We start from the raw sequence: 14,329 nt of genomic DNA, 5'->3' as shown, positions 1-14,329 counted from the left end.
CAGGACCCCAAATTAAATAATCCTTCTCAGGTGACTGTTCAGTTGCATTTTGAATGGCTCTAGTGTGGGAGAGCCCACAATCTCCCTAGCTCATTGGCTCCATTGTTGTACTGCTCTAACAGTCAGGAACATTTTCCTGCTATCTAGCTGGAATCTAGATTCCTGTAACTTGAGCCCATTATTTCGTGGCCTGCAACTCTGGAATGATTGAGAAGAGATCCTGACCTTCCTCTTTGTGACAGCCTTTCAAGTGCTTGTAGAGTACTATCATATCTGCACTCAGTCTTGTCAAGGCTAAACACATCCAGTTTGTCCGTGTTGGGCTTCGTTTCCAGTCCCTGGATCAGCCTTGTTGCCCTCCTCTGAATCATTTCCAACTTGTCTGCATCTTTCTTAAACTGTGGTGCCCGAAACTGGACACAGTACCCTAGATGAGGCCTAATCAGTGCTGGGTAAAGGGGAACTAGTACTTCTATTAATGCATCGTTTGCTCTTTTTGCAGCCCCATTACATTGTTGACTCAATACAACAATTTGAAGCCCCCTTTCATTTGTTGTATTGCTGAATGAAGTATTCCTCATCTTGTAACAATGCACTTGGTTTCTTTTTCCTAGGTGCAGAATTTGACATTTGTTCTGATTGTTCTGTTGTTTTCAGCCCAGCACTCCAATCTGTCAAGATCACCTTGAATCTTGTTTCTGACTTCTAGGGTATTAGCTATCCCACCTAGTTTTGTGTCATCTGCAAATTACATAATTGTTCCTTTCACTTCCTCATCCAAGTAATTAATTGAAGAACACTGGGTCCAGGACTGAGCCCTGTAGTAACCTACTTGCTACCTCTCCCCAGTTTGAGAAGGTGCCATTGATGAGGAGTCTTTGAGTCTGATTCTGTATGCAACTGTGGCTCCATCTGATTGTTGTTCCATCTAGCCCACATTTGGCTAGTTTGCTAAGCGGGATATCATGGAGCACTTTGCCAAATCAGTTGCCCTTAAGGAAATGGCAGTCTGTCTGTCTGAAAGCTGGATGAAGAAACAAGGAAACTGGGGTCTTGGGCCATGTTATTTGGTTTTATAGACTTAAAATTGGAATTCATTGCTTCCTTGATAGATACCTGTCGGTAGATTATTTATGATGTAAATGTGATTTCAAAGTTAGAAGTTAAAATGGATTACACTTTAATAGATTTGGGTGTCTTGTTCTTGGGCATGATGGATTGATTTAGATTAAATTTTCTTGTTAAAATGGATATATTTGGTAAACAAGCATACAGGCAAACCGGTTGCTATAACAATTAAAACACACTGGTTTGCAAGTAAATATTTATTCAACATAGGAGTATAATCCAAAACCTTTGGTCATGGAGCCAACATGCCTTCTGCACTGCCAAAATATATTTGCTTAGACAAATCTGTTTTGGCTTTCTGTATTCTTATCAGAATAGCTTATTAGAGTTTATTTATTTATCCTGATACTTTTTAATGTTCTCTTGGAAGTCAGTGTCCTGAATTTTTCCGTAGCAAAGGACAAAATATGTTTTTGCATAAGATGGAAAGAATTTTAATGTTATCAGTTGTCATGCATATTCATAAAATTAGCATTGATTGCAGAGTTCAGGAGATGTGGATGCATAGGCTTATCAAAATAAACACAAATAAAGACAGAGATAGCAACGATGACATTAAGAAAATGCCAGAATCATAGTAGTGCAATACCTTTATCAATGCAATCAAGTTATTACTTTATTAAACATCAATTATTTTCTCTGGGTGGATTACAGATGGTTTGCCTAATAAAGGTTTTAATACTTACTGTTGTAAGCCGCCCCGAGGCTTCGGCGAATGGGGTGGCATAAAAATGTTTTAATAAATAATAAAAATACAGATTTCAAGTAGGCACAGTTAATGATCCTGCTAAGATAAAGAGTAGATTCCTGGACCCTATGTGTCTGTTCTTGAGCAATGTGGTACTTTTTCATTCCTTTCAAATATATTTACCTGGGAAGGAACATCCAAGCATGTGCATAAAGAATTAAAGCATACTTTAATTGCAGTGGCTACCCCTCTTTTCCCCTTTTCCCCTTGAATAATTTAGAATTCAGGATAAGCTGCTTTACTTAGGTAAACCTGGTGGTCTCTGTCACACTGCCTGGAAGTTGCTTATTCTAAAAATTGTTGTTAGAGGTGTTTCGTTCATTGTAGAAGTTTGGCATTGGAAAGAACTTATAAAAGAACCATATCTGACATTTCTAAAAACACATCTTAATCATGTCTGTCATTTTTTTCCAATAGACCAGTGTTAGCAGAACTTGGGAAAGAGGAGCATCAAAACCCTGTTCATCCATTGGTTCCATTTAACCAGGCCACAGTTAGTAGATGTTTCAAAGCAGATTGTATTGAGGATAACTGTTCTAGGACTGGAGGGCCATTTAAACTACAACACAGAGGTATTAACTCTTCATAAACAATAACAGAATAGGCTCTAAAAGTCACAGAATGGATCATCTCCCTATGAAACAGTCTTTGCTCCCAGTATTAATTGAGGAAGGAGTCTTCACTATTTCTGGGAACTTCTTGGTTATAGACTTAAAATGTAGAGTGGCAGTAGGCTGCATACATTTAAACTAGGCTCTGCCAAGTTCTGAGAAATTTCAGTCTACACCTGGATTTCTCCCAAGGATTGCTGGAAGAAACTGGTTACTTGGAAGTACACCCTCCTTGCAGTATTTTCAAGGTGTTTGGGTTTTTAAATCTCTGTTCAAGGCTGAAGTTGTTGACTCCTTTTTTGCAGTAAATTGTCATCTTTGTTTCATTCCTCCGTTACAAAAGAATACTTATAGCTATTAATGGCAAATAGATAAGCAGGAAATCTGTTTATTTTTCTGTTCTTGACAGCATTTTAAATATTATTTTCTTTTAGTCTTTAGAAAGCATGAAAAAGGAACATGCATGTCCATGCATCCTTCTTACTATCTTTGAGACTTTCCTTGTCATATTGCCTGTGCTAGACATAGTAAGGAGTTACTATTAAATCATTAAAATCATAAACATTGAAATCATAATGCTTTTGAAAGGGATTTTAATTCCTTCTGATGTTATGTTTTTCATAGGAGTGTTTTGCCTTAGTTGGGGCAACTTTTTAAAATTGGGCCTCTTACAATGGTATCTAATGGATCTCTCAGTTTCTACAGCACTAATGTAGTAATTTCAACCTCCCTCTGACAAGGCTTATCGTGTAAGACTTTTTTTTGTGGAGGGGTTCCCTTGTTTTCTTTTGATTTCATTGTACTGTTCTGCTGATGGTGTTGGTCCACTCTGGAAGCAGATCCAAAGCAGATGCATATTTTAGCATCCTCATTCTAAAACAAATTGGAAAAATCTTTTGTAGGTTTTGGAATACTGCACACTTGGTTACTTGCTAATTTTTATGTGTCAGTTGTGTTTAACATGGAGCAGTCTACTGGATGGCTTCTTCATTCTAGTAAACATTTGTTTTCTAATTATTTATAAAGGCATTGTAGCAGATTAAACAACTGGGTAGATGGGAAATATTATACAGAGGAACTTTACTCATTTTAAGATTTGAAATTAGAGATGTATTTCTTTTAACTGAGATTGTACAGAATTTATTTAGTTCTTAAAGGGAATAACTTCAGAATGCTGTGTGCTTTGTAGAGTATTCTGATCATTTGTAGCCAATTGTGTTGCATGGTAAAAGACAGTTATCCTTTTCTGTCATTCATTCTGGTTTTATTATCAGACAGGACTTCGGTATCAATCAAATATCTCATAATATGGAGTATAGTCTAGAATATTAATATATATAATCAGAGGGCTGAAAAAACTCCCCTGTGAGGAGAGCTTACATTTTAAACTTTTTAGCTTAGGGAAAAATGTAATCTGTATGCATTCTTGTCCTGTTTTGCCTGGCTTAAATCCCTGTTTTCAAAAAGAGATCTACTGATAGTTATCAGAAGCAAAAGTTAGCAAAAATGGGTGTACTTTGCATCTTGCGAGCATGTAGATTCTTGAGAATGAGTGGGAAATTTGGGGGAATTGGGACTCATGAGAGAGATGCTCAGAACCCTGCAAAGGGGGGAAAGTAATCTCCCCTTTCAAAAGCAAAGATCTCTTGTAGTTTTGCTTTGGCTTGTTATCTCACTTTTTGACATCTTCCACATCATAACAAAATTAAGGGAAAACAACAGAGCCGGAGTCTCTCTGGGTTGATATCCATGGTTGATACCTGCAGCATTTTGACAGCAAGTACCCCCTGGAACATTGTCCAGATGAGGCCTCCCACTTTTAGACTTGTGCAACTGTGTACCTCTGCAACAATTAAAAGATAATTCAGAAAAAATGTACACTTTTGTGACCAAACAAATATAGCAAGTGCATTGCTTGGCACTTTGGAGGGGTGTGACTGGTGGCTGCATGGGTGAAATTACAAAGGTGTATTTGTCACTTCCCCAATACATGGTGGATTAGTTGCCTAGATCAGGATGACACAACAACCCATCATGGGTTGGACAACCTCTAGAGCCATCCACAGGTTTTCAGGGAGGCTTGTTGAGGAAAAAAATAAGCCACCCTGTAGGAAGCAGTCTGGATGAATTGACAAGCCACTGTAACTAAGTTACCCATGATGGGTTTTTATATCAAATGAACCAGGCTATGATGTCTGTGTATTCAAATTGCTTAGGAACACAAGAGGGAGCATGCTGGTGTATTCTGCTCCGGGCTTCCCATATTCAACTGGTTGGCCACTGTACTACTAGAATGCTGACCAGCTAGTTCTTTGATCCAGTACAGCTCCAGTTCAAGTACATTGTCACTTGAAAGTGCTGTAATTGGCATTTCACATCACACAACTGTATTTTGTAGAGCTATAATTTGTGTTCATATCCATGCTGAATTATGGGAAGGACAGGCTTTAAGTTACAAATGAATTGTAGATGATCCATCGTAGTTCACTTTTGGAATACTTTGTTTTTGCTTTTCTTGTGTCATGTTCAAAGAGAAATAGATAATTTGGACAAATCATAATTAAGATAATTTATTTATAAAGTATTCAATTATCTTGCCCATTTTATTTATGCACCACTCATTTAATCACAACCTGACTACTGGTTCTCTACAAGGCTGTACAAATTGTGGACCTGGGAATCAGAAATCCCATAATGCTGTCATTTTTCTTATGTCTTTTGTTAAAAGTGCACCAATAAATTGTGGACCAAGTGGCAATCACATGGAAAATCTCATGAAAAAAGTAGCCATGATACTACTTCTTCTTAGACTTCCAAAATGATTTTCTGTTCATATTTTATAAATGGTTTCATGTGCACATAGTATGTACATGTATATTTTGAATAGGAGTAGAGGAGTTTTGTAGTACAGTAGATATAGCAAGTACAGGTAGGAGTTTTGTAGTATAGTAGACACAGCAAGAACATCCATGCTGGTTTAGACTTTCCTTAAGTCTACAATAAATTATGTATAATTTATGTACTACAATAAATTATGTATAAAATCACCAAATAGCTCTTATTTCAGGATCTTCAAAACCGTTTTGTCTTGCAATAATTTTTAACAGTGGTAATTTCTTTCTATGACTTCTGGTTGAATATGAAAAATGTTTGTTTTTTAGATCAAATTGTCAGAGACAAAATGACTGAAAAGGATAATGAAAAACAGAAAGAGAAGAAGAAACATAGGTCAGTGTCTGAAATCAAGAAAGAAAATGGAGAAATGAAGCTATTTCAGAAAGGTAAATTTGAAGTATTATGTCCCTTATAGCTTCTTTCATGCGTACTTGTTTTGCTTGGTGCAAATCTCAATATAAAGTTGTGGAGAGTAGAAACTTTCTCTTTTGATTAAGTACTTAAGGAAGAGAAAACCATTTGTTGACAGAATGTTCCCATCTGGAGAAATGTATGGTTTATTTAGCTCAATATATGTAAAGCAAGGTACATGTGTTTATGTTTAAATGTATAGCCTGCCCCTTGCTTTATGGTCACATGGCAGGATACATACATATTTATAAAACAAATTAAAATTCGCATCAAAAGTACAATTCATGTTACTTTACAACCTAGCTCCACTACAGATACTATCATATATCCTTCATCTATTTCCAAAGGCCTGGATAAAGAGGTGCATCTTGACTTGCTGCTGCAATGTGTGCAGCGAATGCACTAGAATCATTTCAAAGGAGAGGGTATTCCACAAACTTGAGGTCACCACAAAGAAAACATTTTCTTGCTGCAACATTCCAAGAATTCCAAACGAGCTGATATTGATAACAGCTTGCCCTGGTGATCCTAATACCTCAGCTAGTTTATAGGGGAGGATATGCTCTTTCAGGTATTTGAGCCTTAAGTTTTTCTGGGAATTTTATGTTAACATCAGCAACTAGAAGTGGACTTGGAAGCAATTTGGCCTGGAGTAATATGAGTCTTATTAGTGCTGTCTGTCGGCACCTGGACTATTGTATTCCATGGCAATTACAGCTTCCAAACAGTCTTGAAGAGCTGCCTAACATAGAGTACTGTATTTTTCCGTCTGTAAGAGGTCCCCATGTATAGGATGCCCCCCCCACTCTTCTTACTGATCTCCGAGTGAGCAAGCTTCCGCCTCCCCGTGTCCGTATTTGCACCAGTCTCCCCCAAGTGGACTCGCAATCATGCCCGTCTCCCCCCCAGTGTGCCCACGATCGTGCCCGTCTCCCCCCGCCAAGCGTGCCTGCTGCCGCCACCTTTCAACTGGCCCCCTGTTGAAAAAGTTTGAGGAACCCTGGGCTACACGCTTTCCGAAGCATCAACTGACGTCAGTTACATAAGGCTCATGATTGGAGGAAACCTGTTAGCTTGTCTCTGCAATTGGAAGTTTCGCTTGTGAGGCTAGTTTGCAGAGATAAGGTATTGACAGTTTCACAACCACAGTTCTCTCTGCCCCCGTGAATAAGATGCCCCTCCATTTTTAGGTAAATATTTTTAAGAAAAAGTGTCGTCTTATACACGGAAAAATACGGTACATTGAAATAATCCAATGTGAAAGTTACTGGAGCATGGACCATTCTGACCAAGCTTCTGTAGAATCATAGGATTGGAAAGTTCAGCCCCCTTTCTTTGTTCAGAAAGGGTTGTACCTAATTACCCGCTGAAACTAAAAATAGGTATTTCTGTCCACTAAAGCCATATCCAATGATGTCATTTACTGCGTATTCATCAAGCCCTCACACCTCATTTAAAGCATGCTGCAAAATTCTCTATTCTTCGCCATGTTTTTTAAGCTTTACATGGAACTGCTGGGTGAAGTCATCCTGAAATTTGTAGTGTAATGTCATGAATGTATTAATTAAAAAAATGGAATTTTACTGGATATTAACACCTGCTCCTGAGGAGGCAGCAGAAGTGCTAAACAGCCATTTGGGAGTAACTGAAGATGAATAAACTAAAGTTTTTTCCATACTTTGGGTGGTTGTGCTGATGATTTTGGAAGAGACATTCATCCTATTCTAGAGGTGTACTTGGATCTGGCCCTTCTTGATGTGTAGGTGATATTGATGGTCAGGGGTGCCTTTAAAAAAAAATTTAGGTTTTCTTGTTTGTCCTTTCCTGGATAAATTGGAACATAGTAGTTCACACCCAGGTCACTTTAAAGTTGGGTTTACTGTAATGCACTCTTCATGGGAGTGCTCCTGAAGAAAGACCAGAACGTTCAGTTGGTTCAGAATGCAGCATCCAATTAGACCATAACTGACCATATTGAGGACATTTTATGTTAACATCATTGGCATCTAGTCTTTTTCCAGCAGTGATGTGGTTTTTCCAGAAAACTTTTAATTGGAAAATGTTCAGATGCCAGTTAGGTTAATGTGCATAGGGTCATTAGCTTAGGAAGAAAATCAGTTTGTATCAGATGATATTCTGGGAGTCTAGAACAGGGTGTGCAATTTGTGATGTTTCAGAAGAGTTGACCTGCCTACATTGGCTAGAGTTGATGGGAGTTGTATGCCAATGCTTCTAGAAGCCCACAAGTTGCTGACTCCTGCCTTAGAGGGTTCTTATTTATCATGTTTATTTTAATTGTATTTAGTAAGCTAAGTGTTTGTAAAGTATCTTTTGTTAATTTTTTGTTCTAGTATAACACAAGTATTTTAAATGAAATATTTGGGGGGGAAACTTATTACAGTTTTCTATTTGTGATTGAAATGTTATCCTAGGCAGTCATTTTTATTGGAATACTTGCAAAAATATAAATGCAGTAGCATGTACTTTCCTTTCATTGGATGTATTCACATGTTATGCTAACCCACACTGATGCCACTCACTTAATTGCGTGAACCAACACACAGTGCAACAAGCCAATAATTGGGTTCACTGTGCATTGTTCTCTCTCCTTTCCCCTTGGGTCCTCCTGCAGATATCCACAGCTGACTTGGCTGCTTCCCCCAGCTTCCACAGCAATTATGAGTTCTTTTATATTAAGTGTGGCTTTTTTCCCATTTAACTTTCTTTTATTCCTCTTTGGAGAACATAGTTTCTGGCTTGATGGCAAGTTTTCATGAGAAGATCTTTAAAGTGCTCAAGCAGTACATTGGAGAGGCTGTTGGTGGTTGGGAAACTGTTTTTTAAAATATACCTGCAATGAGCACAGACCCTCCCCACCCTCCTCCTCCTCCCTCCCTCCTTCTTTCTTTTAGCTTCAGCACCCTGATAATGTCCTACAGGGTGCTGCCTCAAGAGTACAGCAGATACCACTTCTGGACATCAACACAGAGAGATTCCAAATAGTTATTCTTTGCTTTGCTTTGCTTTGCTTTGCCTTGTCAACTGTCAAAAGGTATGCTGTCAAGGGAAAGCAAAGGCAACGGAGATATTTGCTCACAGCAGTAGGTGGAGAGATCTTCATCTCCCCCCCCCCCGACTGTCTTCAGGAGTCCTAACTATTTTGCACTTTTCTTCAAGATGCTACAGTATATCACAGAAGTGAGTACACCCCTCACATTTTGTAAATATTTTATTATATCTTTTCGGGTGACAACACTGAAGAAATGACACTTTGCTACAATGTAAAGTAGTGAGTATACAGCTTGTATAACAGTGTAAATTTACTGTCCCCTCAAAATAACATGCAGCCATTAATGTCTAAACCGCTGGCAACAAAAGTGAGTACACCTCTAAGTGAAACTGTCCAAATTGGACATTATTAGCCATTTTCCCTCCCCGGTGTCATGTGACTCATTAGTGTTACAAGGTCTCAGGTGCGAATGGGGAGCAGGTGTGTTAAATTTGGTGTTACCGCTCTCACTCTCTCATACTGGTCACTGGAAGTTCAACATGGCACCTCATGGCAGAGAACTCTCTGAGGATCTGAAAAAAAGAATTGTTGCTCTACATAAACATGGCCTAGGCTGTAAAAAGATTGCCAAGACCCTGAAACTGAGCTGCAACACGGTGGCCAAGACCATACAGCAGTTTAACAGGACAGGTTCCACTCAGAACAGGCCTCCCCATGGTCTACCAAAGAAGTTGAATGCACATGCTCAGCATCATATCCAGAGGTTGGCTTTGGGAAATAGATGTATGAGTGCTGCCAGCATTGCTGCAGAGGTTGAAGGGGTGGTGGGTCAGCCTGTCAGTGCTCAGACCATACGCCGCACACTGCATCAAATTGGTCTGTAGGGCTGTCGTCCCAGAAGAAAGCCTCTTACAAAGATGATACACAAGAAAGCCCGCAAACAGTTTGCTGGAGACAAGCAGACTAAGGACAAGGATTAGTGGAACCATGTCCTGTGGTCTGATGAGACCAAGATAAACTTATTTGGTTCAGATGGTGTCAAGTGTGTGTGGCAACAACCAGGTAAGGAGTACAAAGACAAGTGTGCCGTGCCTACAGTCAAGCGTGGTGGTGGGAGTGTCATGGTCTGGGGCTACATGAGTGCTGCCGGCACTGGGGAGCTACAGTTCATTGAGGGAACCATGAATGCCAGCATGTACTGTGACATACTGAAGCAGAGCGTGATCCCCTCCCTTCGGAGACTGGGCCGCAGGGCAGTATTCCAACATGACAACGACCCCAAACACACCTCCAAGACGGCCACTGCCTTGCTAAAGAAGCTGAGGGTAAAGGTGATGGACTGGCCAAGCATGTCTCCAGACCTAAACCCTATCGAGCATCTGTGGGGCATCTTGAAACGGAAGGTTGAGGAGCACAAGGTCTCTAACATCCACCAGCTCCATGATGTCGTCATGGAGGTGTGGAAGAGGACTCCAGTGGCAACCTATGAAGCTCTGGTGAACTCCATGCCCAACAGGGTTAAGGCAGTGCTGGAAAATAATGGTGGCCACACAAAATATTGACACTTTGGGCCCAATTTGGGCAGTTTCACTTAGGGGTGTACTCACTTTTGTTGCCAGTCGTTTAGACAATTGTGGCTGTGTGTTGAGTTATTTTGAGGGGACAGCAAATTTACACTGTTATACAAGCTGTATACTAACTACTTTACATTGTAACAATGTCATTTCTTCAGGGTTGTCACATGAAAATATATAATAAAATATTTACAAAATGTGAGGGTTGTACTCACTTCTGTGATATACTGTAGTTATTTAGGAAAATGCAAAAGTCTGTTCCACCCCATTTTGAGGGTAAATGAACATAATGTCAAAACTCTGCATTCTTTTTAAAAACAGGGTTTTGACAGGGTAGTGGTTACTTTTTGATAGGACATTAAAAGCAAAAAGCTTGCCAACCATTCATAGTCCCTTTGGTGTCAACTTGGATGCTTGGAAGGGGTAGAATGTTTAATATGAACCCAGCTAGATTTAAAGGGTGGAAATTTGTAAAGCATCAACACCTTACGTTTATCAACCGAAGACATATGCATGATATGCTGACAGCCACTCATCTTTTTCAAAAGAGTTCAAGTTTCTACCATTGAAATTGTTGAGCCACCATCAGTTTCACTCTCGCTATTATCAGTTCCATTTTTCTTGCTATTAGTTCCATTTCACTCGGAGACATATATATTTAAATTACATATGTATTCTACCACATTCTTGCTAAGAAAAAACATTAATTACACTTGAAAAACATCAGTTACAACTTTGAACTGCCATACTATCTAAATATTGCATTTGTAATTGGCATACATTCATTATTCATTTTACGAATGAACTTTTCCATGGAAAAATAAAGCTATAGAAATTGTTCCAGAAATTATCACTGACTTCCAGTCTCAGTTTTGAAGGTACTCACTTTAGCCTTCAATGGCCTAAAAAGCCTGGGAGCTCAGGAATGTTCTCCATCCGTTTGAGCATGCTCACAGTATGTAGGTGGCGCTGAAACCCTCCTCGCTATCCCTTTACCAAAGGAAGAGTGGCTGGTGGGAAATAAAGAAAGGGCCTTTTTCCTTCTGGTACCTAGGAAATGGAAATGTCTAGGTGAGGTTAGTCAGGTCCTCAGACAATAAACAGACAAGACTTTTATTTTGGTAGGCATTTTAGTTCAATACTGTCTCAGTTTTTTATGATTTATGATTCTTTACTATTATAGATTTTTAATTCTTGGTGAAACTTGCATTTTAATTTGTAAGTCACAATTAGTTTGATTTTATCATAGAAAAGTAGGCTATAAAAGGCCAAATTTTAAAAAATCCTAAAGATTTTCACTTGCACTGTGATGAGCTGCAAAACACAATTTTACAGTGTTGCATATGTTTAGCAGTATCTCTCTTTCTATACTGTTACAGTAAATTTTTGGATCAGGTTGTAATGGATTCATATTTATATGGAGCAGCAATTAGAAATCCAGTACTGCTTAATAAGTAAAACAATTACCAATATGTCTCAAGACTTGCTTAGATTGTTATCATAGTATATACTAATAGTGATTTCCATTCTCAGAGAACTGGTCTTTATGTAGCCAAAGTGGCAATATTAACATGCAAGCAGGCTGTATTGAAACAGATACCAAGGTTTTTCTGGAGTGGGAAGAGTATTGTTATGAAGTATGATGGAGGAGTGCATAACTGAACAGTGATCAGATGCATGCTACAACATTTTGTTAAATATTCCACAAGTCAGTAAGAAATTCTACTTCTATTCCTATTTCTGGAGGTGGTTTGTTTGTTGGCAACTATTTTATTTCCTCCTTATCTAATTTTATCACCTAAATTTGTATCTTGCTTTTTAAATTGGGTTCTCATAACAGCTGACAAAAATAACACAGTAAAATGACTTGGCCAGGAATAATCCTGGGAGCAAATTAAGTAAGTAGCACCAAGTTTTTCCTGTAGCTTTATCAGTATGTATTCAGGGATATTAATATATATAGCTCTTTCAGTAAGTCTGTGAACTTGGGTTCTGTGTATGCACATGTATGTGTTCTTCAGCTGAAGTATACTCAGAAAGATAATAAGTAGACTGTCCTGGCAATAAGAATAGTTGGAATTGAAAATTGTGCCTTTCAGCAATGTTTACAAAATTGTTTGTTGGATAGGTAAAGCTATATGTTGGCTGTTGTAGTTAAAGAACAGATAGTAGGGCTGATTAAATTTATTGAACAAGGTTGAAGTTTAGAATTGCCTTTTATTCTAAATGAAAGAAATAATGTTCAATGTGAAATATTTTGTGGAGAATCTGAGCTGCCATTGTTAATTTTGATGCCACATTTGCTTTTCATGCTGGTTCTTCCTGTGGAAGTAGTGAGCAGCCTCAGTATTAACTGCACTGTAATGTTTGTGCCACAAGTAGCGACAGCTGAAATCGTTTTACATTTTCTTCAGACCAAGAAGTTAAAATGTTAAGTAGCAGATGAATTGTGCTTTAACACATATTGTATACCATTGGTAATTGTGATCATAAATATAAAATCTGTAATGTAATCAAATAGCAAACTCTGGCTTTCAACAATGCTATGTTCTTCATATATGATCCAAAACATTAGTATTGCTACTTGTTAGGGTTTATGTGTAGTGTGTTTAAAGTTATGATATTTTAGAAGTTAGCTTGCCTTATGCTAAATTACTTTGGTGTGTTTATAAATCACATTTTTAATCTTCTTGATATGTCGCTTCAGAGTCAGAAAAAGTTAAAACAATTTTTTTCTATTAATAGGTGTGAAGGAAAAACCAAAAAGCAATTCAGAAGATCTACAGGTTAAAAAGGTAAAGAAGAAAAAGAAAAAGAAACATAAAGAATGTGAAAAAAGGAAGCGTCCAAAAATGTACAGTAAATCTATTCAGACCATCTGCTCAGGATTGCTTTCTGATACTGAGGATCAAGACGCCAAAGGCATAGTTGATAATCACCTTAAGAATTTCAATGGAAAAAATATGGATCCCAAGAAGAACTCTGAGTACAAGTTACAAGAGAACAGTGAGTTTCCATTTGTCTCGTTAAAGGAGCCACGGGTTCAAAAAAAACTCAAAAGGTTGGACATGTTGGAATTCAAACAGTTCATTCATATTGAGCACCAGCCTAATGGAGGTGCTTCAGTTATCCATGCCTACAGTAATGAACTCTCCCACTTGTCTCCTGTGGAGATGGAGAGATTTGCAGAAGAATTTGTGGGTCTGGTTTTTAGTGAAAATGAAAACTGTGCAGCTTACTATGTAATGGGAATTGTTCATGGGGCAGCTACTTATTTACCTGACTTTTTAGACTACTTTTCATTTAATTTTCCCAATTCGCCAGTGAAAATGGAGATTTTGGGAAAGAAAGATATAGAGACAACAACTATGTCCAATTTTCACGCTCAGGTAAGAGGTTGTTTTTCATTTTCTAAAAATGTCTAATTTATTAAATGTACAGTTCTCGTCCATTTCTTCTCAATAAGTGAAAAAAGGAACACAGTGTCCAGTGAGGAAATTAGTGTCAAATGCTAGCATCTTTTCTGTATAAATTTGATGGTACTTGAGGAAAAGAAAATGTTTTCTATTTATGGTTGTACAGTGCTGGGAAATGCTAGTGTGCTTTGACTTCTGCTTTATTAATATTTTCTTATATGGCTAAATGTCTGTTTCTCCCAGAAACACTAATTTACATGCACTATATTTTAAAATGTACACGTTCCTGAGAAAAGAGCTTTAGTAATTGTTACCCTTTCATGGATCACTGCCTTGTCATGGTGAATGTCAAGAGACTTTGTGAGAGATGAAAAAGTGTTAAACATAATCCTGGGAAGTACCCAACTGCATCGTTCCATTAGTGCAAATAATGTTGCATTAATGGAAACTAGGTTCTGAACAATGCATAAGAAGTCTGCAAAAGTCATGTTTGCAGCCTGTTGTGAGGCCTGTAATTGAAAAATGGGTTGCACAAG

General features: G+C 38.2%; 1 protein-coding gene across 1 annotated transcript in view; it reads left to right on the top strand.

Moving 5' to 3' along the window:
* The window catches only part of RSBN1L (round spermatid basic protein 1 like), a 41,167-nt gene that overhangs the window by 12,775 nt on the left and 14,063 nt on the right, over positions 1–14,329 (top strand). The window contains exons 2-3 of the mRNA XM_044423357.1: positions 5,649–5,768; positions 13,123–13,766. Of these exons, the coding sequence (XP_044279292.1) occupies positions 5,649–5,768; positions 13,123–13,766 (764 nt within the window). The remainder of the gene's footprint in view (positions 1–5,648; positions 5,769–13,122; positions 13,767–14,329) is intronic.

The sequence above is a fragment of the Varanus komodoensis genome, unplaced genomic scaffold, assembly GCF_004798865.1.
Source record: "Varanus komodoensis strain SLA01 unplaced genomic scaffold, ASM479886v1 scaffold13_3, whole genome shotgun sequence".
NCBI classification, from domain to species: Eukaryota; Metazoa; Chordata; class Lepidosauria; order Squamata; family Varanidae; genus Varanus; species Varanus komodoensis.
This window is presented reverse-complemented; position numbering and strand designations above follow the sequence as displayed.